This window comes from Mirounga leonina, unplaced genomic scaffold, assembly GCF_011800145.1.
Source record: "Mirounga leonina isolate KUSES-001 unplaced genomic scaffold, KU_Mleo_1.0 Mir_175, whole genome shotgun sequence".
NCBI classification, from domain to species: Eukaryota; Metazoa; Chordata; class Mammalia; order Carnivora; family Phocidae; genus Mirounga; species Mirounga leonina.
Window position 1 is genome coordinate 29973017 of NW_023270453.1, and position 25026 is coordinate 29998042.

Below are 25026 nucleotides of genomic sequence, written 5' to 3' on the forward strand. Positions count from 1 at the left end.
CCGGTGGGCACCTCAGCCCCAATCTAGGACCCAGGGGTCAGGTGCACTCACAGCAGGCTGAGTCCTCGGTAAAAGCCACTTTCTGCGCAAACTTCTCTGGGTCTGGGCCTGGGATTCTGTGTTTTTCCTGCTCTCTGGAAACGTCTGATGTCCATACCGGACTCCACGCAGACACCTCGTCCACGGGCCAAGAATCCCTGTGCTGGCGGGGCTGTCTCTGGCCCCAGGAAGTGGCTGGGTCAGCCTGAGGGTGCTTGGGGCACTGATGTGATGGCACACCGGCCAGGCCCCAGGCCTGCTGTCTCATCCACAGCACACTGAGACTCCGCTGTGAATGGGCTCACCCCGGGAGGGGCAGGGGCAGAATTTTAACGGAGTCTGGCTGGCTGCGAACCCTACGAGCATCTCACCCTCTTCTGCCCTCCCTACCCCCGCATTCACTAGGCGGGACATGGGAACACTGTTACTTGTGATATGGATTTCCAAATTCTGTGCTGGTTTAGTTGGAAGAGGCCTGGTTCTAGCCCTCCCTAGCCGTGTGACCTGGGGCGGTTCACTTAGCCTCCTTGGGTCCCAGTGCATTGTCTGCAAAATGCGGCTGCTTGCTAAGCAAGGGTGTCATGAAGGTCACATGGCACTAGGAGAGAGCTCCTGGCAAATGACAGGTGCTCAGTTGAGGTGAAGTGGCCTAAACCTATGAACTAAAAAACAGGCTGCACCCTTTGATTTTTTTTTTTTGGCCTTGCTCTGAAAACACCAGAGCCATGATACTGGGACAAGTGGACTTTGTTTTGTTTTGTTTAAATCAAGAGTCACAGACTGTGTGATTTCTCCATATGGAGCACTTCACCTAAATAACTCCAGCTTCATCCTCCTCTGCTCCTGAACTCTGTCCAGGCCATCCGGGTGTTCTTCATGCTCCGTTCCCTGTCACTGCAGCTGCGAGGGGAGCCCGAAACCCAGTTGCCCCTGACGCGGGAGGAAGACCTGATCAAAACGGATGATGTGCTAGATCTGAGTGAGTCCTGGCGGGGGGGAAGGGTGGGGGGGAGGGGTGCACATGCTGCCACGACGGCTCCGGTGTCCCTGGGAGGGTCTGTGTGCGACCTGCGTTTGCTCCTGCGGTTGATCTGTCACCAAAAGCTAACAGTGTGCGTGTCCTGCCAGACTCAAAGAAGGGGCCCTGGATGCTGGGCACCTGGCAGTCTTGTCTGTGCGGGCTCTGCTTTCCGGAGCCCAGGTGGAGCTGCACAGGGTGATTGGGGTGTCCAGCATCCCTGCCCTCCACATAACTGTAGCATGATTGGCTTTGTGTATTAAGGGGTTTCTGTAGGATTCCATGATTAAGGCCTCTGCTATGAAAAAGGGGAAAACTTTCAAAAATGCAAACCAGCAGCCTGTATGTGAGGCAGAGGAGGGGAGGCCGGAGAACCGCTCGGCTTGCAGCCTTGGGCTCCCTCCATAACCACACGCAGTGCCTCATGCTGTCCTTGGCAGCATGAGCATGAGGCTGTGATTAAAAGTGACAGTGGGTATAAAGCCTGGTCGAGCTCCTGTAATCCTCCTCATACAAATACAGCTCTCTCTTTCCTCCATTTGCTATAGGGCACATGCACACAGATGGGCAAGGTGGTTTTCTGTTTCTTAAAGGCATTGTGATATGGTAGGATTCTTTGGTTATGAGACAGAAAACCCAACTTAGGTTGGCTTAAGGAAAAAGAAAGGGGAATTAGCTGGTGTCACTGGAAAGTCCAGGAGTACATCTGCCTTCAGGCATAGCTGGATCTAGGTACTCAAGCAGTGTCAGCAGGAAGCTGCTGCCCTGTCTCAGCTCGGCTTCCCTTTGTTCTGGCTTCATCCTCAGGAGGGCTCTCACCAGGTACCAACAAGGTGGCCATCTGCAGCTCCAAAATCTGCTGAACCAGCTAAACGGGCCTCCCAGAAATAGGGCTTCCTTTTCCTGTAACTTCTGTGGAAGTCCACAGCAGGTGGTCTTCCTCTGGTCTGGCTTGGGTGGTCAGTGGGCCATCCCTGAACCGGTCGTTGTCAGAGGAATGTGATTCATTACTGAGCGAGGCCAGGGTCATGTGGTGAACCCTAAGCTGGGAAGTGGGGCCCATTTCTTTTCAACTCCATCACCTGAGAGGGAGGAGGGAGGTTGCCCTCAAAGGAAACTCACAAAGAGATGGAAGCTGAGCAGGCAGGAGTGGCAGATGGCCACTCTTTATGGCCCACATGGTAAGGACAGGGTCCCTGCTGTTTTAACTCAGCTTTATTGAAATAACAGTTTACATCTGATAAAATTCACCAAGTTTTAGTGTACCATTGGATGAGTTTTGACAGAAGTGCTCAGCTGTGTGACCAGCGATCATGATGTAGACCATGAGGGTTGGCATTTGATCCATTTGACACACCCTGTCCTGCTGTGAATTCCCCGGAGCAAATGACTGAAACCCCTTCAACTTCCGTTTCCTCACCTGGAAACTGGGGATGACTTCCTTATATGATGGACTTGTTTTGAGACTTGAGCACAATATAATATGAAATATTATATGACAGAGCATAGTGTCTAGTATATAACTGTGCTCAAGGAACTGTAGTCCGTGTTACCTGCTAATTAAAGCAGGTGATGCATATAAAGATCAGAGCACTCTGCCTGAATAGAAGATTCTCTGTGATTATTACGGGTTTTACCTGCTTGACTAACTTTTTTTTTTTAAGATTTAATTTATTTGAGAGAGAGGGGCAGAGAGAGAGAAAGAGAATCTCAAGCAAATTCCCTGCTGAGCACAGAGCCCGACTTGGGGCTCGATCTCACGACCCTGAGACTGACCTGAGCCAAACCCAAGAGTCGGATGCTTAACGGACTGAGATCCCCAGGCGCCCCTAACTTCTTGCCCTCTTCTTAATCTCTTTTTTTCTTCTCTCTCTTGGAAGAACAAGGAAGCTAAGTCCCCTTTGGGCTGCTCTGTGCTCATCTCCTTTGGTCCTTTTCTCCTTGAGAAATTGCGATAGGGATTTTTCTAAGGGTTTAAATTGATTGAGTTGGCTGCAGAGAACCATAAACCAGTCTTTCTCTGATTTGATTCAAGGGAAGAGGGAAACAGCTTGCTTTCAAAGGGACCACTCCATCAGGGCAGCAAGAATGTTTGCATCCATGAAATGGAATTAAGTTTTATGCTGGGAATTCACATTCCTTCCTTCTCCCCCCTCCCCGCCCCCAGGAATGGCCTGCTGAAATAAAGGTTAAAAGTATTTCACTTATCAATTTTAATTGATTAGATTGCTAGTTGAGATCACTTAACTGAGCCTTTTTGGGTAGTTGGCCATTAAGAAAGTAATGGCTGTCTGTCTTTACCCAGCCCGGTCACAAATTATATCTTTGCTAAAGAGTGCCATCCAGAAAATACTAGGACTGGGCGCCTGGGTGGCTCAGATGGTTAAGCATCTGCCTTCGGCTCAGGTCATGATCCCAGGGTCCTGGGATCGAGTCCCACATCGGGCTCCCGGCTCAGCGGGGAGCCTGCTTCTCCCTCTGACCCTCTCCCCTCTCATGCTGTTTCTCTCTCGCTCGCTCTCTAAAAAATAAATAAAATCTTAAAAAAAAAAAAAGAAAATACTAGGACTTATGGATTTTATGAGCACATGGTACTAGAATAAGATAGCATGTGTTGTTGGACTTTGTGTCCTTTTTTCTTTGTATTTCTCCCGGTGATTATTCTTAAATGCAGGAGTGTCTGACCTTCCAGTGGGGAAAAATCAGTATGCTTCGCATGTCACAAAATGCCTTCTACATATATAAAATGTAGGCAACATCATAATATAGGCAAAGGCATTCATATTTGCCGAATGATTGGAAGCCGGGCATGCTTCTCGTGAGCGCCGTGATTTGAAGAAAGCTGACTCAGGGAGAAATGCTGGGGGCTGGTCAACTTTCATGGAAGGTGATGTGATCCAGGCGGACAGGCTCAAAGGCACACCAGCTCCATACCACGGGAAGAGGCGGCTTAAAGTGTATTTACTGACCTTGTCTCACTCTGATAAGAAACCACGGCCTAAGAGTACACAGAAGCCACGTCACGTGTCTGCTGACCAGCTGCGGGCCTCTGGGCAGGTGTGCCCGGTGACCTCTGACACGGGGGCTCTGGACAAGGAGCATGGTGGAGGCCATCGCGCCCCGCAGAAAGAGGCAGAGCTGACTGTGCTCAAGCCTGTTTTGTTTCCGCTGGAGAGGAGAGTGGCGTGGGGCGCAGGTCAGGGACTGGCAGCCGGGAGGGAAGGGGGATGGGAAGGGAAGGCTAGCTTGACAAGATAAAATAGATGAGACTTTTAGAGAGAATGGCACCATGAATCTCCACATACCCCGCCTGCATTTCAGAGGTTATTACTCTTTCACTACGTCTCATTCCATCTGCTCCGCCATTTCTCTTTTCAAAATTACCTCCGCTCACCTCCGCCCTCCCTGAGTGTAGTAAAGCCAATGGAAGACATCATATCATTGCATCTATAAATACTTCTCTCTCACAGAGAAGGACTTGGGGCTGCTCTTTGGCACTGAATGGGTCACCACCGTTACAGATCATGAGCTTCCCCGGCCCAGCTGCGGCTCTGGGTGGAGCAGGGACAGGAGGGCGGGCCGGCTGGCCGCACTGACATCTGCCTTGGCCTTCCCTGGTGTAGTTGGAGGTTGTTGGCCTTGACACCTTGCTCGGGGTCTTCATGTTCCTGAGGCTCAGTGGCCTGGCCTTTAAAATGGTTCTAAAAGATGTGCAGGGAGAACCACTGAAAATCAGATGTGATCACATTGGGGAAGCACATGGTGCACACTTGATGCACAGCAGGTGCTCAGGGGGCAGGGCAGTGGGCGGCAAGAGCCAGCTGTTTCCCCTGGTGCAGCTGCTGAAACAGTGATGTAGAATGCATACTTCAGGGCTCCCAGGGGTGGGCATTTTCTGCTCTAACAACATTTGGAAGAGCATAGCCTGACATATTTAAACCAGTTTGTCACTTGTATGATGGCACTGTTTTGAGGGGTAAGAAGACCACACTGGCTACTTGGGACCAGATGAAGGGTGGTGCACCCCCACCCAGGCAGGGCGCTCCTGTATGTTCCCTCATGGGCCTACTGACCGACAGTCCCCGGGAGTGCCCTGAGGACAAGCAGGCTGTGAGGAGAAGCCAGGTCCCTGCCAGGATTGGCATCAAAGCCTTCTGAAAGGAGTCTTGCCTGTTTCTAGAAAATAAGGCCAATCACACTCAGGAGAAATTCTCCCATTATCTAAATATCCTAAGTAGATACCAGGCATCCTCAGGAAACTTCTGGATTCCTTCCCAGCCTTTTCCACGTAGGCACTTGACATGTACACGTTGTACCCATAACTTGTGCTTCCCACACCTCATCTTGTATTCGGATTTTCTAAATCCATTCATGAGAACCATCCAGCAAAACCCATCTACTTGTTCAGCTACATGTTGAGCACCTGCTGGATGCCAGGCACTGTGCTGGGAGCTGAGATGCATTAGGGAACTGATGACAGACTTGGTCTCAGCTCTGTGGTCCTTCCGGTTTGGGGTGGGGGGGTGGTGGTAGAAGGACTGCCAACAGGAAATCGCACGTTGTTTGAGATGGTCCATGGAGGTGACAAACGGGGGTCTGTGTTCAAGAATAACTGGGAGAAAAGACCCCCTACGCTGGTTAGAGAAGGCTTCTCTGGTCAAGTGCCATGCAGGGAGGGACCAGAAGATTCTGAGAAAATGCAAAACTGAGGCCCACCAGTTAGAGGTGGGCAGTGACTGGAAGATGGGAGAGGTGACACTGGAAGATGGGAGAGAGCATGGCCTGTCCGAGAGCTGGTGCGGCCAGCAGGTGAGGAGCTGGGGAAAGAGGGGCTGAGATGAGCCAGGTCTCAGGTCCAGGGCCGTGGGAAGCCATATGAAGGTCTACTGGAACGGCCAGGTCCCACGGTCCCAGCAGAGGCCCATGAGCCATGTCAAGGGGCTGGGGAGGCCACCTGAGAGGTGGTTATGAACATGGTCTTGGGAGCCAGAATGTGCCTGGTGTGAAATCCCAGCTTTGCCCTTGTAACTTGCCAGTGTAGAGCCTTCAACAAGTACCTTAACGTCTTGGTGTCTCAGTTTTCTTATCTATATAATAGGAGTAAATGAGTTAATATATGTGAAGTGCCTGGAACAGTGCCTGGTGTAGTCTCTGAGAGGCCATTTAGGAGGCCCAGCGGGGTTCCAGGGGCCAAGAACAGTGGGGAAAGGGGGAGGGGAGCACAGTCTGGGGACAGCGTTTTGTGGCAATGCTGGAGATCCAGCTGGACTCTGGGTTCTGAGCTTGGGGACAGTGCAGGCAGCAAGGAGTCAGGGAACAGCGATTCCATAAGCCAGGGGGCCAGCCCTGGAGGAGGGGCTGGTTCCAAACAAACAATGAAGGTTAGTTGGGTGGGCAGAGAAGAGGTGCTGGGAGGCAGCCCAGCTGGGATATCTGGGGAGAGGGTCAGAAACCTCTCCACGCTCTCCTCGGAGGTGGTTTTCCACGTACTTTCGTGAATTTCAGAGTTACCGTGTTTGGTGACACTCCATTGGCTGAGCCATCTCCTGTGACCATTGCACAGCTCTTGGCATTTCCACTTGTACTGTGTTACAACAGAGATGGCAGTTCCTCAAAAAAACCCACAGTCTGTGAGGGGGGATCCCAAGCCTCCAGAGAAGTGTCCTCACATAAGCAGATGTCTGCACTCTGGGTCTGCCTCCTCACCCAGGCGTGGGCACCCTTGTTAGGGGGCCTGGAAAATGTCCATGTAGGATAGAGCAGTGCTTCCCGTGGGTCCTAGACCTTGGGACTGCACAGACCAGTGAAATGCCAGGACAAAAATAAAACCCCACAGAACCTCTGGGGACAGGATTGCCAACTTTTTATGTTACCAAGTCTTTTTCTTTTTTTTTTTTTAAGCATTTATGAACTACCATTTCATAAAAGAAAGTGTTGTTAATCCCAGATAAGTAGGAAGGGCATCACTTCCGAACAAGGGACAGACTTTCCAAGAAATAGGCCTACGTCCTGGGCTTTAATGGGGTCTGTTCCTTAAATAATTCAAGTGCAGACCAATCACAAGGGCAGAAGTGTCTCTGTCTTTTTTGAGCTCAGTCTTGTGGTGGAGGGGAACACCGATCACATCATCACCCAGAGCAAAGGCAGACAGCCACTGTGCCAAGGAGCTCAGGTAACAGGGGTTGACCTGCCCGGAGGTCAGGGAGGCTTCTGAGGGAGCCACCACCCATCCGAGAGCTGGAGGTAGGGCAGGTGCCAGTAGCCCGGGGCATGGCAGGAGCGAAGGCCCTGGGGTTGATGGGGAGTTGAGGAAGATGAGAAGCAGCAGTGTGGCCAGGCAGGGCAATGGTGAGGTGACGTTGAGATTGCCCGGGGCCCAGTGTGTGGGCCTTGTAGTCGATCAGGGATCCCGGGCTTTCTCCTAAGAACAGTGAGAAGTGTTTTTCACCCGGTGAGATGATCTACATCTCAGAAGGAGCCTCCCTGGCCTCAGTGTGAGGGTAGATTTATGGGGTCAGGGGCAACGTTCCAGCAGGGAGCCCTGTTGAGAGGCCAGGCCTGTGAGACCAATCCTGGCGGAGGGTCATCCCAAAGGTGGTGCCCACGGGCTTCTTGCACACCCCGGTTTGTCCCAGCGAATGGGTCTCGAGCGCGCCTGCGTTCTGCTCTATGGCCCAGGCACGTGGATTGTTTATTGCTTGGAGACCCATCCTGTTTGATCCAGCTTGTTCTCTGGAACCTGACCGATGGAGCCTTCGGAGCTAATTATTAACAACAGTAATGCTATTTTAGTTGTCCTCGTCTCCTTGGAAGGTGAGCAGCAGGGGACCTTCCGTCAGCTCTCCCCCACTGTTTCTAGCCCAGGGCCTTCCTGTTTAAGAAGGTAGCTGAGGGTATGGAGGAAGCCCTGGGTCCCAGAAAAACACAGACTCAGGAGAGGACGGATCTGGCCTCTGGATCCCAGCTCTGCCGCTTCCTCGCCATGTGACCTGAGACAAATCGATCCACCTCTCAAGTCTCAGTTCCCTCATTAATAAAATGAGAGTAGCAATGCCCACCTTTGCAGGATTATTGTAAGGCAGGGCGATAGCGGCGTAGAGAGGTTACAGACTGCTGGCCCTCAGTTAGACAGGCCCACAGATGTCCTTTGGTGTCTGGCAGAATATTTGCCATTTTACGTGAGTTGCCAACATTTTAAAATCAAGACATCTTATCACAGGGCGCCTGGGTGGCTGTAAAGTCAGAGTGGGAAGGCGCACTCTGGGTCTGCACCCTGGGCCTTCAGCTCAGGTCATGATCCCAGGGTCCTGGGATCGAGCCCCGCATCGGGCTCCCTGCTCGGCGGGGAGCCTGCTTCTCCCTCTCCCACTCCCCCTGCTTGTGTTCCCTCTCTCGCTGTGTCTCTCTGTCAAATAAATTAATAAAATCGTAAAAAAAAAAAAAAAAAAAAGACATCGCACAAACCCAGATCCCTCTCACTTAGAATCTGAAATGGTCTGGTCCCATGGGGCCTACCTCCCCACAAGCAGCTGTGGGCTGCCTCTTTCCAGGGCCAGGCATGCTTCACACCAGCTCGTTCTGTCTCCAGCCTCGGGCCCTCACTTAACCCCAGCTGCCTGCTCAGCAGCTCCCGCTTACCACCAACACAGTGGAACTTGAGTTCCCTCACAGAGCTGTCCCCTGCAGCCTGCCCGTCTCCTGGTCAGTGGCAGCTCCATCCTGGCCCTAAAACCTTGGGCTCGTCCTTGACTCCCCTCTTACTCTTCAGCTTGCCTCCCCGTTGGTCAGCACACCTCTTCAGCCCCTCTCTCCAGCCGAATCCAGACCAGACCACCTCTCTCAGCTCCACCCCTGGCCCCTGGTTTGCCCAGCCATCTTCTATCACCTGCATTGTTGTGGCAGCCAGCCTCCTAAGCCAGTCACTTGCTTCTGCCTTGTCCCCTGCAGTTTATTCTCAACACAGCATCCAGTGTCATCTTCTAAAACATAAGTCAGATCATGTCCTCCCTTTGCTCACCGTGGCCTCCTTCCCACTCTGACTTTATAGCCGCTGAGAAGCTGAGGATTATCTAGCACCACCTGGCTCTGTTTGCTTTCCTGCTTGTCTTCAGACACACCAGATGCATTCCCATCCCAGGGCCTTTGCTCTGGCTGTGCCCCCCACCTGCAAACCACTCGTTCCCCCCAGAACAAGTGCAGCTGTGGGCACTTACATAGATGACAGCCATACTCCACCAAGACTGCATCCATGTTTGAATTTGGGCCAAATCTCCCCTCCTTGCTATCTTTCTGTTTGTTGATGGATATGAACGTGAATGTTGTGAGCAACCCGGCAGGCTTCCCCGTTTCCCCAGTTCCTAGCACTCTGAGCGCTTCATCCCGATGTCCTGACAGGTGAGAGCTTGTAGGCCACATGGAAGTTCCTGGCTAACTCATCCAACTGCTGAGATATTCTTTGCCAACAAGAGCATTATGAAGCTCCCCAAGCAAGTTATGTGGCTTGATTATAAGTCTGTGAAAATGGGAGCTCATTGATTTGCTTCTCTTGCGAGGTCAGTGATAGTTTTGTGGTCCCAGCTGTCAGCTCTGGAAAATTCTCTTTGTTGCCTTATTTCGTTGATGATCTGGTTGTTGTCATACGCCTCATCCTGGCAAAAAATGAGAAAATAGCATAAATAATAAAGCCTGTAAAAGACAAATCCAGACTGTGGGACACTCTAAAAGACGACTGACTTGAGCTTTTCAAAAATGTGAATGTCATGGAAGACCAAAAAAACATGGTTGGGGAGAGGGCCAGTTCTAGATTATCATTCTAGATGATCAAAACAGAAGAGACGCAACAACCTTGGATGGAGAGGAACAAGTAGCTTTAAAGGACTTTTTATGAAAACAGAAAATTTGCATGTAGATTGTGATTGGGTCACATAATTTGAGGTCATTATTGCATTTCTTAAGTGTGATAACGGCACTGTGATTCTGTGGGAGACTGTCTTTGTTTTTAGGAAGTACAGACGGCAGTGTTGAGGGGTAAATTGTCATGCTGCCTACAGTTCCACGATGATTCACAAAATAAAAATGTGACGGTGTGGGTATAGCGAGTGCAGCTAAGTAAGTAGTAACAGTTGGTGAATCTAGGTGGAGGGCATGTGTATGTTTATTGTGCTACTCTTTAAATCTTTCTGGAAGTTTGAAATCTTTCAAAATAAAAGCCTAAGAAAGTGGTAAGAGAGAAATCAACTCCTTGAAAATCCAGCATGTAATTCAAGGACTTAATGCTTAGGGACCGGGCTTTGGATTCAGGGAAAAAACCGAGTTTGAATCCCAGCTGTGTGACCTTGGGCAAACTAGTTTACCTCCCTGAGCCATTCTTTCTCTTAGTAAAATGGGGATGATAGTGCCTGCGTCAGGACTTCTCTGCAGATAACAGAGAGAATTCCCTCAGAAATGCTCGGGATCACCCGTGGTGCGTGCAGGCTCTCCTCCCAACAGCAGTCATTAGCGTTCATCATCGGGACTGCACACTGCACGGGGAACGACTTGTCCTACGAGAAGGTTTTCTGTAGGAGTTCTGACAAACCAAGTACAGAAAGCCGCATGACTGTTTTTGTCCATGGGATACACTGAGAAATGGAGGTGGCCACGCAGGCCTGTTAGACAAGTTTCATGGAAAGATGACTTTTAGGAAAGTGGGTGCTGGCTGCTTGGCGAAGAACCGAAACCTGCAGGGAAGGCTTGATTCAGATTCAGATGGCTCCTTGGTGGCAAGTTAGTTCAAGCGCTTGGGCCCGGAGGCCAGCGTGTTTTGTGGCTCTTCAGCCTGCATCCCCCAGGGCTCTTTGTCCCTAAAAGGGATACAGTGCATGCAGGGTCTCTGCCTGTGGACGTCCTCACCTGTGCTGGGTCACCTGACCTGCAGCCTGGGGGCCGCCCCTGACCCCGCTCCAGCCCTGCGTTCAGGGGGTCACCAGCCATCTTGCCGGTGCGCTGACCACCTTTTTCCATCCCTAATGCCTGGTATGGCATCTGGCACACAGTAGGCGCTCTAAGAAGGCTTGTTGGATTGAACTGATTAGAGCTTTAGCAGCTCCTTTAATTATTCATAAACACTTAAGGCACTTTCATTAACATGAAAGTGGCATTTCTAAATGTTATCTTGAGTAATTTGAGGCCGTTGGATTGTGAGTTAAGAACCAAGCTTGTTCATCACTACCAGACATTTGAATAGTCCAGGTTCCCAGTGCAGACCATGAAATGTACCAAGAGTCTTAAACTGACCTGGGTGCTTTCTAAACAAGCAGATGGTCTTCGTTTCAACAGTCGAGCTACCCCAAAGCATTTTACCTAGGAACTAAAATGCTGTGCTTTTTCCCCTTGCCCCTCTTTGCAACCAGGACCCTGAACTAGACTGATCAGAAAAAAGCGTGTTTGAACTACACCACCAATTCTCTAAGGGGACAGAAAACATGGGATTAACAGCATTTCCCCCCCTCTCTATGAATTAGGCGGCTCCTCCGTGTGCTTGATGAATAATGTTGCTGGCCCCTTTTCAGAAATGAAGTAGAAATATGGAGAAATGAAATTTGTATCTTATAAAGTGACTGGAAATGTGATTATAATACAGCTGTCAGTTTTGTTCAAGTGGAAAATTTTAAAGTAAATCCAATTGCAGCATTATTTGGTTCTCTTAAAGCAGGGTGATGTAGCTGTTTCCTGCGTATTGATTATTTGATTGGTACCTGTCTGCTGGACTAATTTTTTTTTTCTCAGCGCTCATTGATGTGGTTTAATGTATATTCCTGTAATCTTTCCCTGTTTTATAAACTTACAGTCATAATTGAGCTACATTAGAGAGACACGTTTTGCTGAAATCACAAGGTCACCTAATGGCTGTGCCCTCTGTTGTCAGTTATGTATTCAAGTAGTCCGAGGACAAGTTTTTCTGGAAAAGACAGAAATTAGGATATTTTTTTCCCCCTACGAAGCAGAATTTCTAAATTCCACTCTATGTGCTGGGGAAATGAGGTGTTTGAGTGGAAGAGACTGGCTTTGAGCTTTTTCCTTCCTTGCCTATAAAAGTGGTCATTTTTACTGAAGGCACTTTACAATGCAAGTTAAGTGTTTTTCCCAAATCCCAGTTGTTCCCATGTGTTTGAAAATGGGGCCATAGTTTTGTTTCCTCTGATCAGAGGGGACCCATGGCACGGCCATTGGGAAGCAGATTGATTTTGGATATGGCTGTGTTCCAGGGCGGCCAGGAGAGCCGACAGGCCCCAGCACTCTCAGGCTCTGTTACCTTGGCATGTCCCCCTAACCTTGGATCTCTCCGTCTGTACCTCACGGGGCTGTCGGGAGGGAGGGACGCTGCCTGCCGAGCAAGGACCTTTCACAACTTGATAGGGCCCAGCCAGCGAAGGCCAACAGAGAAGCTACTCAAACGTGACCGTCTGCCCTAGTCAATAAATGGAAAGTCCATTTGTGCACTCAGGCCAAAAGCCTTGGAGTATCCCGTCTTCTCTCTCTCCCTCACCCCTACAACCACACTCTGCAAATCCTGCCACTTCAGGCTTTAGGTAGATTCAGAATCTGGCCCCCGCTCACCCCCTTCCGTGCTTCCACCCTGGTGCAGACTCTGGAAACTGTCCTCTCTCTGGTTTGCAAGCTTCCTCCGCTGCCTTTCTCCCCCAACAAGAGCCTGGGGCATCCTTTCAAAGTGGCCATCCGAACCCTAGATCCCTCCAGGGTCCTGCCTGTGACCTGCAGGGTGTACCCCGGCCCTGCACCCCCATCTCTCCTGCCTGTGCTGCTCCAGTCACGGGAACACAGGAGAGTCTCACCCTGGACCACTGGCTTCACAGTTGCTCCTGAGCCCCCACCCCGGCCTCATGGTGCTGCTGAAGCCAGCCTCCTTGACCACATCTGGCTGACAGGCGGGGGCAGTGAGCTGCCACGGGAAACAGGAATTCGTGGGGTAAGGGCATGGGGTTGAGGGTTAATGTTGGGTTTCAAGACATCCCTCACTCCGACCCACTCAGTGAGACTGTCTGGGGTTCTGCCTACACAGGGCTCCTCACCCCGAAGCTGCTGGTTTCCCCACCCACCACACATCCCCTTCCACCACCCCATCTGGCCCCCAGGGACAACACAGGACTGCTCAGGCTTCAGGAGGGGAGGATTGGCTTCTGGCCCTGATACCTGATCAACCACAGAACACCCAAAACAAATCTCTGGGGAGACCTTTATCGAAGGGCCACCAGCCTTGTACCTGTCCTCTCCCCTAGGCCAGGATGCTGGTGCCACTTTCCCCAGCACCAGTCCTGCTACCAAGCCCACTCTCCTTTCACCAGGCCTCAGCCTCCAGCTCACCTTCATCCCCACTGGGGAGCGCAGGAAGCAGAGAAAGGGGACCAGCACCTTCTTTCCGATCCCTCTCAGGGGGGGAGATGTGTTCCCTACAGATTAGTGTTGTCATCTAAATTCCTAAGTAGAGGTCAAAGTCAAGGCATAGGAAGCACTTGCAGAACCTGGAATGACCACTGGATCTCTGATTTAAGCAGATGTCAGGATGTTAAGATTTGAGGACAGTGGTGATGAGGATTGCCCTATTTCCGGGTGACCAGCAGTTTGTGGGGCACAGTAGGTGGTCTGGGCTGATTTTTTTTTTTTTTCAAATGAATGTCAAATGGTGTTTGCTCTGCTAAACTATCAGTAAATGTACAGAATATAGATCTTGGGACATTCAAAAGTTAAAATTGTCATTTCACTTTGACCTGCCTGAAAATAGAAGTGAAAGTTGGTTTGCTGTGCTGCCCTTCTGTGCGGCCTTGCGTCAGAGGACCTGCTTCTGGGCATCTAACTTGCCCCTAACCCCCTAGACCAGGGCAGGGCCGTAACCCTGGGCGGGTTACGGGAGGGCTGGTGGTTTCTGGCCTGGGGCTCCCTCTGTTGAAAGAGGGTGAGCATGGAGATCCTCTGCCCAAGTTGTACCTTAAAATGACTTGAGAAGCTTCAAACACTATCCATGCCCAGGCCCCACTCCAGAAAGTTCTGATTCACTTGTTCCGGGGATAGGGCTCTGGCATATCTATTTTTAAGTGCTCCCTAGAGGATTCCATTGTGCAGCCAGTGTTGAGAACCACTGGGTTAGACAGAGGAATGTTCTGGAAGTTAACAGTCTCTATTTCGCTGCTCCCCACGAACTCCAGTTCCCTCTTGGAGCTCTCCTTGCCCACCTCCTGATCAACCAGATGTTGCCAGGGAGGCTGGCTGTGGGGGCATGACGCAGTGGCCACATCTCCCTAGGTTCTGAAATCCGCTTCTGAGGTGGGAAACTTGTCCCGTCCAAGTCAACCTTACAGACCCCTTGGGAAGGTGGCCTGTGGGGGCGTGACATCTCTGTCTGACACAGCTGGTCTTCACTCCAGGGCTGAAACCGTCCCTGTCCTTGAGCGCCAGAGCAAGAGGGAGTTAGCCGTGCTGGTGCTGTATGAGAGTGGGAGTCTCCATCTGGGAGAATGCTGCTGGGCACTGGGAGGACTCCTCCAGGGAGAGGCAGGAGGAACCGGGCCCACGAGGGAGGCAGAGTCCCATCTGCCCATCAGGCTCACGGGGGACTTGTGCTTCTTCAGTGCGAGCAGCCTGTAGTAAGTATTTAAGCCATGACCTTCCTCTGTCCCTGCCCTTCCTGAGTGCATACAGTTGGGTTTTGGTTGGTTAACCGTGCATGCAGCGTGAACACAGATTCCAGCCTGCAGGGAGGAGGGATCAGGGTGCTGGGCCGGGCCTCCTGGAGCACCCCTGCAGCCCAGCCCCACAGCCCCCGGCTACATGTGTGCTCAGGAGCTGTGCTTGGGTCTTCTTTATGACGGACGTGGGCTGCACGAGAGTGGACGGTCTCTTCCCTTCCTGAGCCCGCGCCAGGCCTGGAAAGAGCCTGCTCCGTTTCAGGCAGAGTCGTAAAAATGTCTCGGGAGCAGACAGTCAGACCAGGAGGCTTAGAAGTCAGTGGAGCTGAGCCTGCCTTTCCCAGGTCTCCCGAGTGTTTGCAAGTCATTTGCTTATAATGATGAGCTGAAAGTCTTCATCCTGTCTTCCCTTCCTTCCTCCCTTGGTCTGCTTGGGGCCACCCTTTTTTATACCAGGTTCAAAGTGAGATAGACCTTTCTTCTCAATGCCAAATCATCGTGCCAAAAAGCCCCATGCAGCTTCCTGGTTTTCAGTTTGGTGTGTCCAGATTATCTTGTGCCTTCACTGTTTTCATCACCCAGACCCAGGCCTTCAAGTCTGATAATGTGCTTTGCATTTTTCTAAGTGCAGTCGGGGTTTTCCAGAGCCCTGCAAAGCCAGGAAATATTTATGTCATTTAAATGACTCCAGTTAACCTTTACCCTTTAACTGTTGTTCACAAAACTGGTCTCTCTGCAGTGATAGGTTGCACCCTCCAGAGCAGCAGAACTGATGAAGATCTGCAGCTTTCTCTGTTCCCTGCTGGGCCCCCTTCCCTCTGCTGCCTCCACTCCAATGAAACCCAGGGCCAGACTCTCGGAGAGGAAGCTGGAGGTAGAAACAGGAGTCCCAGGCAGCGTCTAGCGAAGGTTTGAGGCCAGATTTGGGCAGCCTTGTCACCGCTTCCAGAGGTGTCCCTCAGCCCCTGGCCCCAGCTCCTTCCCTTCCTGTCCCGGCTACCCTCCGCTGGATCCCAGAGCAGTGATGATAGCTACGGGTCATTGGTCCATTTCTTCCCTCCGGTGAGCATTTTGCATGAGGTGGTGCATGTAATCCTCCCGACCTGGCCACTAGGGCCTGTTCTTATCCCACCTTACAGATGAGGAGGTAGAAGCACAGAGAGGTAGAATAAGCTGCCCAAGGATGCACCACCAGGCGGTGGGGCAGCCAGGACACACACGCAGGATTCAGCCACAGAACGTGGGCTCCGCTCGCTCACCCACCCACTCCTTCGTCCATCCATCATTTACTGAGCGGGCCCTGTGCTAGGTGCTAGAAGGACGGAGAAGGATCAGACAGCCCTCCCTTCAGGCAGCTGCTGGTGTCCTGGCAGGAGTTACAGCAAGAGGTGGATGCGGGGGCTTTGAGGGAACCTTCAAGGTGCAGCGGGGAGAACGGGTGGGAGTAAATGGGGACAGGGATTGCTTCTGGGAGCCCCAGGGATTGCTTTTGAGCCGATTATTGTTCAGCAGGCAGACAAGCTCAGCAAGAATGTCCCAGGCTGGGGGTATTCTAAGTAAAGATGCAACAGTGCTTGTGGTGACCCTGGTCGGTACCCCACGTCTAGAACATCAGGTGGTGTAATCGTTTCCTATTGTTGCTGTAACAAATTTCCACAAACTCAGTGACTTCAAACAGCACACATTTATTATCTTGTACTTCTATAGGCCCGAAGTCTGGCACGGGTCTCACTGGGCTAAAGTCAAGATGTCGGCAGACCTGCTTTCCTTTCCGGAAGCTCAGGGAAGAATTCATTCATTTCCCTGCCTTTCCCAGCTGCTAGAGGCTGCCTGCATCCTTTGGCTCATGGCCCTCTCCCATCTTCCAAGCCAACAGTGGTGGGTTGAAGCATTCTTACAGGACTCTGACCTCTTGTACCTTCCTCTTCCACTTTTAAGGACCCCTCCTGACTAGATGGGGCCCACCCCCATTAATCCAGATAATCCAGGATAACCTCCGCATCTCAAGGTCTGTAATTTAATCACATCTGGGAAAATCCTATTATAAGGTAGCACATTCATGGGTTCCTGGAATTAGAGCATGGCATCTTCAGGGGCCCTTATTCTACCCACCACAGGTAGGAAGTGAAAACTGGCAGCAGAGGCAGGTCGAGAGGTGGGTGGGAGCTCTGCCTGACACCCCACAGTTGAGGAGTCCCCAAGAACCAATAGCAGATGCGTGGGCTGGCGACATTTACCTCTGGGATGTTCTTGGCTTGTATGACTAGGCTCTGTCCCCCTGCCGCATCCTTGGCAGATCCATCTGACTTTCCAGCCCCATTGAGCACTGAGGCATACCCAGCAGGGCCCTACTTTGGAGGTAAAGGTTAAGACTCTCCTCTCTCTGCCTCTCTGCTTCCTGCCACCGTCCCCAGGATGTCCCTGCTCTTTGCCTGCTGACATTCCCCAAGTCGCCTTCCCCAGTTCGGGCCCCTAGCCACTTCCTGCCTTTTCTGTCAGTCTTCTCTGTCCTTCCCCTGGGTTCCTGCTGCTGAGGCTCTTCCTATGGTTGGTGCTCTCCCAGACAACCCAGGCTCACTTCTCCCCCAAACTCTCTTTTTGCCCTAAAAATCTCAGATGTCAGACCTCTACCCTCCCCCCGCCACAAACACACACACACAAGGCCCCGCTCCCTTGGGTCCTCAGGCCACCGGGCCTGTTTCTTCTCACACACCTGGAGGCTAGGACAACAGCACTGAGAATGGGGGCTCTCTCTAGCCACCTTTGGCCAGAAGGAATTTTAATCAGAAGTCCCAGTTTGGTTTTGAGAGAACCCTTTCTCCAGGAAAGGATTAGATAGTTCCAGTCATTAAATGGTCTGTTGCAGAACATTAGTCATTGACTAAAGTGGTTGGTTGGATTTTAAAATGAAATAAAATAAATGTGTTTTGTTTTGTTTTGTTTCAAGAAATGAGAACATTGTTGACCATGATGGAAAAACATTCTGGTTCAGGCTTTAAGTATATGTATGGGAACTGAGGTTCGGCAAATTATGCAGATGCCTCCCTCGATTTTGATGGCTCTCGCTCAGACACAAACCCACAGTAACCGTGGATACCGTGTGTATGCGTGCATGCGTGTGTGTGTGTGCGCGCGCACACACACTCGTGGGCACATGTAAGGGGAAAGCACGGTAACCTGCTCTGTGGAAATCCAGACCCCCTCATGTACAGTAGCTCGCCCCTTGGGGCCAAGACCAGGAACTCATGGGTAGCACCATTTCCTCATCCAGGCCACCCTTCCCCAAGACCCAGGTACAGGCTTTCACTTCTCTTCCTGCTGTGAAGAAAGTGTTTTCCTCAAAAATACGTGATAGCTCCCGTCCCCACCCCCTAAATGATCAACTGGGTCACACCAATGACAGGAACTCATTTGGGTGAAACCGTGGGGTTGACAGGGAGACTTGGCAAGGCTTAACTTGATGGGTTTACTGGAGAGTTGGGAATGAGTCTGCGTGTGACCGGAAGCTGTTGGCTGCAGCCCTACTGTGTGCCCGGCTGGGCCCGGGGCATAGAGGTGAGGGGCCCTGCCGCTTCAGCTGTCTTACCTCTTCTAGTGAAAACAAAAGGACACGCACCTCCCTTGGCCACACTCACTCCAGGCTGGGGCCAGGGTAGCAGACTCCCACCCTGGACATAAAGATTTAAAACTTCCATATTTGGCTAGTCTATATCCTGGTTTTGCTGTTGGGTTGTGTGTGGGTGTGAAATTTCATTTAGCTTTGGAAATTGTGGGAAGTGGATAGTCAGCTTCTTTGCCCAATTAGGGAGAAAGTGGGAGCTCCCCATCAGTTGCAGCTCCTCTCCTGCAGAGGTTTCGAGTTTTCCTCCTGGTCCCAGCCCACTGCAATAGCAGTGACTCCCTGGGGAGCCTAGTCAAAGGCTCTGAGAAGTCCTGCAGACTCAAAGCCGGCCTGGGGGTTGGGGGGGTGGCAGGAGCTGCCCCCTCCTCGGCAGCTCATACATGTCAAGCGCTGCCTGAGGATTTATGTGTAGAGGTTCCCCCAGCCAGGAGGGGTCCTGCCAGTACCTGACTCAGGCGCACTGAGCTCCAGCACTCAGCCTCACACCCAGCAAGCTCCAGACCTCCGATCCATTCTTATACCACCAAGCTGCTCTCCACCTGAAGCGTTGTTCTTCCACAGCACATGTAATAACATCTCCAGTTTCCCCAACACTGGTTTTGGTTGAAGGTGGTGCCACGAGCCCAGAATAAACACAGAACCCTAGCCCTGAGTCCCAGCCCTCTCTCCTGCCTAGGGAGCTCCTTCGTCAGCAGGGAGGGCCAGGCAGGCTCTCTGAGAGGAACCCCGTCATGGGCTCTGCCATACCAAGGGAGAAGGGATGGCTCTGATCTGCTGGTGTGTGTGTTTACTCTGCCAGGGATGGAAACGAGCAGTGGGCTTTTTCACTGATCCAGGAGGCAGTCACATGTGGCCTCTGGTGGCAGCCATACCCAAGCTCAGCTCCCCCCCCCAACCACCTTGCTGGTTTCTCTGTGCCCCGGCAAGGTCAAGGCCTGAGACCCACAGGGCCCAGGGCCTGAGCAGTCTGATTCTCAGCTGCTCTCCAGCCACACTGCCCTAACTGTGCTCCCCTCTGCTTCTGACCCTCACATGGGCCATCCCCTCTGTCTGGGATGATCTCTTTAGCCACCATGGTCCCCTATGCTTGGCCAACTTCCTACCATCCTCCAGACCTCTGCAGACCACTCCCTTCCCAGAAAAACCAAATTTGGTTTTGACTACCAAATCTCGCTCTTTTCGTGGCAGTGGCCACCATATGTGATTTTCTGTTCTTGTGTGGTTATTTGATGGACGTGGGCACCAAGCTGCTTGCGGGGGTGGGGAAACCTTGACTCTTCCCAGTTGAATCCTGGGCTGAGAGCACAGTAGGTATTCGGTGAAGATTTGCTGGGTATAAATGAATGGAAATGAGACAGTGGCTCAGGAACAGCGCCCATAACTTAGGACACTGGCCTTGTTTTCAAAACTACACCGTGATCCCAGGGCCCGAGGGCATCCTTGGGAACCTGCCATCTCACACACATCTGACATTCTTCTTCAGTTCGTCTCTTTTCTCCCTGGGAAGTTGGAATTGAGGTCAAGACTGGATCCGAGGGCCCAGGGCGAGTCTCCAGAACTTGCCCGGCTCCAGAATCGCCACTGTGCACGGAGGCGATCTGAAACTCTAAAGGTCAATCAGGACGTCGAAACACCTTTGTAAATCACACTGCCTTCTACCTGGTGCTCCTTCCCATCCCTTGAAACGCCTGCCCTTGTGCAGCTCCCTGGGAAGATGCTGCTTAGGAAGAAGCAGCACAGGCGCGGCTGGTGATTACCTCGAGGAAAATTAATACTGTGCCATCAATTCTGAAGGCAGAAAGGGCCGGTGGCCAGATGGCTGTGCGTCGCCTGGAATAACTCACGGCCATGTGGGCCCCAGTTTGGGAGGCCTCTCCTGGCCCTGCGTATAAATCAGTTCTTCTGCAGAGAGTGCGAGCAGGTACCTTTGTCAGGGGTGGGGGAAGGGAGCCAGCCCCAGAGCCCCTCTCCCCAGAGTCTGTAGTTGTCTGAGGGCCTGAAATGCACCCCTCCAACACCCGTTCTCTGCCGGCCCAAGCGCTGGACTCTCACGGACAGGGCTGTGAGGCCCTTGTCCTCATTTCCGGTAGGACCATGAGCAAGGGCTTTTGTCCTGGCTGTCAGAATGTAACATGACAGACCCATTTTCACAGCGCAAGCCTTAATTGGATGGTCAGAGGGCACATCTGTGGCTTATAAAAAACCAACGGTGTGACAGTCCTAACAAAGGAGAGAAAACTTCCCTCAGATGGAGTCCCCCAGGATGGAGGTGGCTGGGCAGCAGGCAGCAGGCTGATGACCACAGACAGACTTAGGCCACATCCCAGCTTTGTCACTCCCCAGAAGGCCTCAGCTGCCCCCTTCATCTTGACAAGTCTCTGCTTCTCCATCTGTAAAATGAGGGTACTAAGGTCCAACAACATAACGTAGGGCTGTTGAGAGGAGACGATGAGAAAGTGCATTTAGAACTGCTTGGCACGGAGTGTGTTACAACTGCCGTGCTCGGGGTGCCAGACCCCAGAACGATTTCATGGTTTTATCTCAAGTGGCTTCATTTCCCTGTGTTTAGGACCCCAGCACCCAGCGGCACGGGCTCTACGCTACAGATTTCTTTCTCGCCAACTCTGCTTGCGCCACGGGGTCAGCGGGGTGCCCTGCTCCCCCACGCCACTCAGGGGCCGGGCTGGTGGAGGCTCCGCCAGTGGGGAGGGCACCCACCTCCTAGCGTAAAGGGCGGAGGAGAGTGAAAGAGCTGGTGCCCCAACCCTCGCACTCCCACCCTGTGGGGACGTGTATTAGTATTGCCGCCCTACTGCCTCCCTGGTTCTTGGCTCGGGGAGCAGGCGGGGTGGGGCATGGCTGCTGGTGCCCGGTGAATGTCTTGGCCAAGCTCAGAAATACACACCCTCTGCCCGTCCCTGGGAGCCTCTTGAGGTCAGCGCCTGGCCTCTGCCCGTCCCTGGGAGCCTCTTGAGGTCAGCGCCTGGGATTAGGGGCACCCAGACCCACCCCCTCCTAAGCCAGGAAGAAAGCTGAGGAGCTAACAGTGAAGGAGGAGCAAAGACAGATGGAAAGAGAAAGGGAAGACCTCAGTGAATTAGGGCCTCGACCCATTTCAAAACATTAGGCAAATTTTGGGCGGGGCTGAGATGGAGCAGGCCCTTGGAGGCGGAAGGACAGGTGGGGGATGATGGTTATTTGCCAGTGGTCATGTTCCTGAACCATCCCTGCTGGCTGACCGGCAAGCAGCAGAGGAAGTTGCAGAACTGACCTGGGGTTACCCCAGCACCCCAGTACCACTACCAGGAAAGAGGGAAGCTGGGACAGCATCAACACAGTTGGGTTATCTTTGGATAACTGAGCACCTGCGGGCGCTCAGAACTGGTTGAGACCCAGGGAGCTGATAGCACAGGCAGCAAGGCTGAAGCCATGTGATGGGGGGGCCTGGAGAGAGAAGTGGGTGTGAGTGGGAGCTTTGGGGGGCCGGCTGGCCTGGGTCCTATTTCTGCCTCTGCCACTTGGTGGCTGTGTGCCGCGGGAAGTGGCCTCACCTCTCAGGTCCTCAGTCCCTCCCCTGTGCAGTAGGGGGAATAATAAATAATGGCCACTCAACAGGAGGTCACGAGGCTAAAATAAGACCATGCATGTAAAGCACAGAGCCACTCTGTTGGAAGTGCACTCTTTGATCGCCATTATGGTTGGCTTCTGTGAAGATTCGGGGAGCTTTGGGGCGCCTGGGTGGCTCAGTTGGTTAAGCGACTGCCTTCGGCTCAGGTCATGATCCTGGAGTCCCTGGATCGAGTCCCGCGTCGGGCTCCCTGCTCGGCAGGGAGTCTGCTTCTCCCTCGGACCCTCCTCCCTCTCATGCTCTCTGTCTCTCATTCTCTCTCTCGCAAATAAATAAAATCTTTAAAAAAAAAAAAAAAAAAAAAAGATTCGGGGAGCTTTGGCTTCACTGGTTTCTGGGCTGTGCACAAAAGCACCAAAGCCACGGACAAGGCGCAAGTAGGGCCACCAGGCTCACGTCCTGGCCTGGCAGGTGGGGGCCGTAGGTGTCATGGTTCGGAGCACCCGCCAGCTCCACCCGGCTCGCTTCCTCTCTGTGCCTGCAGCAGGTTACTTTGCCTCAGTCATACCGCAGGGATAGTAACCGTTTCCCCCTTCCGAGGTGTCCTGAGCGTTCGGTGAGAGAATCCATGCTGTCTTCACAGTGCTTTGCCGTGATAAGTCCTGGGGAAAATGACTTCTGGGTAACTGATTTCCCTGTTAAAGACGTAGCCAAGACGTGCGGAGGTCAGATGGTGGCGGCTGCCGGGCCACTTTGTACTGCTGCCTGAGAGAGCTGGATGTGACTGCCTGACTGAGTGCTGGAACAGCCCCTGTTCTTGCCTTCCCAGAGCCTGGTGTCCTCCTTTATTTATTTATTTTTTTAAGATTTTATTTATTTGAGAGAGAGAGAGCACAGGAGGAGGAAGGGTCAGAGGGAGAAGCAGGGAGCCCGATGCGGGACTTGATTCTGGGACTCCAGGGTCATGACCTGAGCCGAAGGCAGTCGCTTCACCAACTAAGCCACCCAGGCGCCCTTGTGTCCTCTTTTAAATCAGTGCTACCCTACCTCTTCCATTCAATCCATGTCCACCTCTGCCCAGCAGAGACATTTCTGTGGCGAGGTCCCAGGACTCCCCGCATGGGAGGCGTTCGGGTACCACACCTTGGTCAGAGAACCAACTGTACTATCACTTATTTAATATTTTTCTTTGTCTTCCCAGCTTCTCCCTCTTGGGGTCAGGTAGGGGTAGGCTAAGCTAATCCTAACCTATACCCATGAAACCTTGGGATCCATAAGCTAAGTGTGTATTTTTCTCACTGCACATGAAGGTAAATATAGAATGACTAAAATAAATGTAACCATTCACACCATCTCAGGTCCCCACAGCCTGCACACCCTGTGTACTTGTTAATCGCCTCTGGGACCCTGCCTGCCTGCAGAGCCCCTGATTGGTCTCCTGGGGTGTCCAGGAAAAGCCTTTCCCTCCCTAGGAGAGGGGCTGTGATTTTCATCCTAGAGCAGTGGGGCAGCAAGGCAGTTTGTAAAACCACATTTGATGTTCAATATTGTCGTTTTTAATTTACCAAAGGAATCTAAATTACTTGTATTTTTTTTTTAACATCTACCTATAGATATTAAATGTGGACAGATTCTGCTTGGTTGAGCATCAATTTATAGGGCTGGGTTTGAGTAATAATAAGATTCAACCCCAGATTCCTTTGGCCCCAGGGAAGAGAGTTCTACTCCTGCCTCATCAACCGTTCTTCCAGGGAGGCAGAGAATATATACAAATGATGTATCCCAGTCACCAGGGATAGGTACTTAAAAGCAGATAAACTTGCAGGGTTGCATTTGGTGCAAAGATCCCAGGCATTGGAGGACATACCTCAATTCGTTGGTCCCCTTACACATGGGTTCACTGAGGGGGGTGTGGGGGCCATTCTTGTGGAATCTTCCTGTATCTTTGAAGCAGGTGACAGCTTTATTTTACGTCTTTGAGGACTGAGGCTCCCATCGGCGCAAGGGTGCATAGCTAGGACATGGTGGAACCAGCCACCTACTTTCAGCTGGGGGTGGGCGGAGGCCTTGATGGGGAGGAGGATGGGTCCAGAAAAGCTCCGGGGTGTTTTCTCATACCCAGAGAGGGGTGCTGGGAGAAGGCCCGCAGTGATCCCCTGCTCAGCGTTCCCAGGGGGGTCCTTTGCCCTCTGATGCACAACCCTGGGCTTCAGAGCATGCCCACAACTCCAGAGTAGACTGATGGGCTGCTAGAGTCGGTGCCCTGCACATCTGCCCTTTCCAGAAGGCCTGGAAACAAGGCAAAGTGGAATCCTTTGTGTTGGTTGGAAAATTGGCCCATTTGTCATGCCATCTTGGTCCCTTGCCCACCCACAGAGTGGCACCTGCCCTGGGCCCAGTCAGGCGGGGGTCCTGCCACTGAGTCCATGATTTTCATGTCACACATGATACGGAAGCCCATTCACATTGTAAGACCCGAGAGGGTACAGCATGTAGTGTAAAGAGTGAAAGGACCCCTTCCACCTCCTAGCCACCCGGCGGCCCTCCCCGAGCCCACCGGCCGCTTCAGCAGTGGGCCCAGGTGCGAGTCCTTCCAGACCCTGTTCTCTGCCCTGGCGCACAAAGAAGTTCGTGCTCGTAGACACAGACTTGTCTCGCTCACCACTGTCACCCCGGCCCAGTGCCTGGCACTTCGTAGGCATGTGATGAGTATTTATCACATGTGTGGCTCTCCTGTAGTTTTTGCATGAATGGGACCGTGTACATCTTGGTCCACAGCTTGGTTTTGACAGTTAAAAGTGGGGCTTTCCTGTGTTGGGAGATGTGGTTGGGACTCATCTGCACGTCGTTGCATTAAATGGACGCGCCCTGAGTGCCGCGCTCATGCAGCCACCCCCACCGTGGGGCATCTGGACCGCTTCTGGCTGTCCACTATCCCAAGGAACCCAGGAGAGTTGGGCCTCTGGACCAGCTCCATGCACAAGTGCCGGGTGGTGGTGGGAGGGAGTCCTAGCCGAGACACTGTTGGGTGAGAGGTGGGTGTCTTGATGTGTACAAGAGAGCCGCTGTCAAATTGCCCTTCATGAACTCAGCCGTA

General features: G+C 52.3%; 1 protein-coding gene across 7 annotated transcripts in view; it reads left to right on the plus strand.

The window, feature by feature from the left end:
* Positions 1-25026, plus strand: part of CLEC16A (C-type lectin domain containing 16A) — a 200864-nt gene that overhangs the window by 97904 nt on the left and 77934 nt on the right. For all 7 annotated transcript variants that reach the window (XM_035022276.1, XM_035022275.1, XM_035022279.1 and 4 more), the window contains exon 18: positions 898-1018. In XM_035022276.1, the coding sequence (XP_034878167.1) occupies positions 898-1018 (121 nt within the window). The remainder of the gene's footprint in view (positions 1-897; positions 1019-25026) is intronic.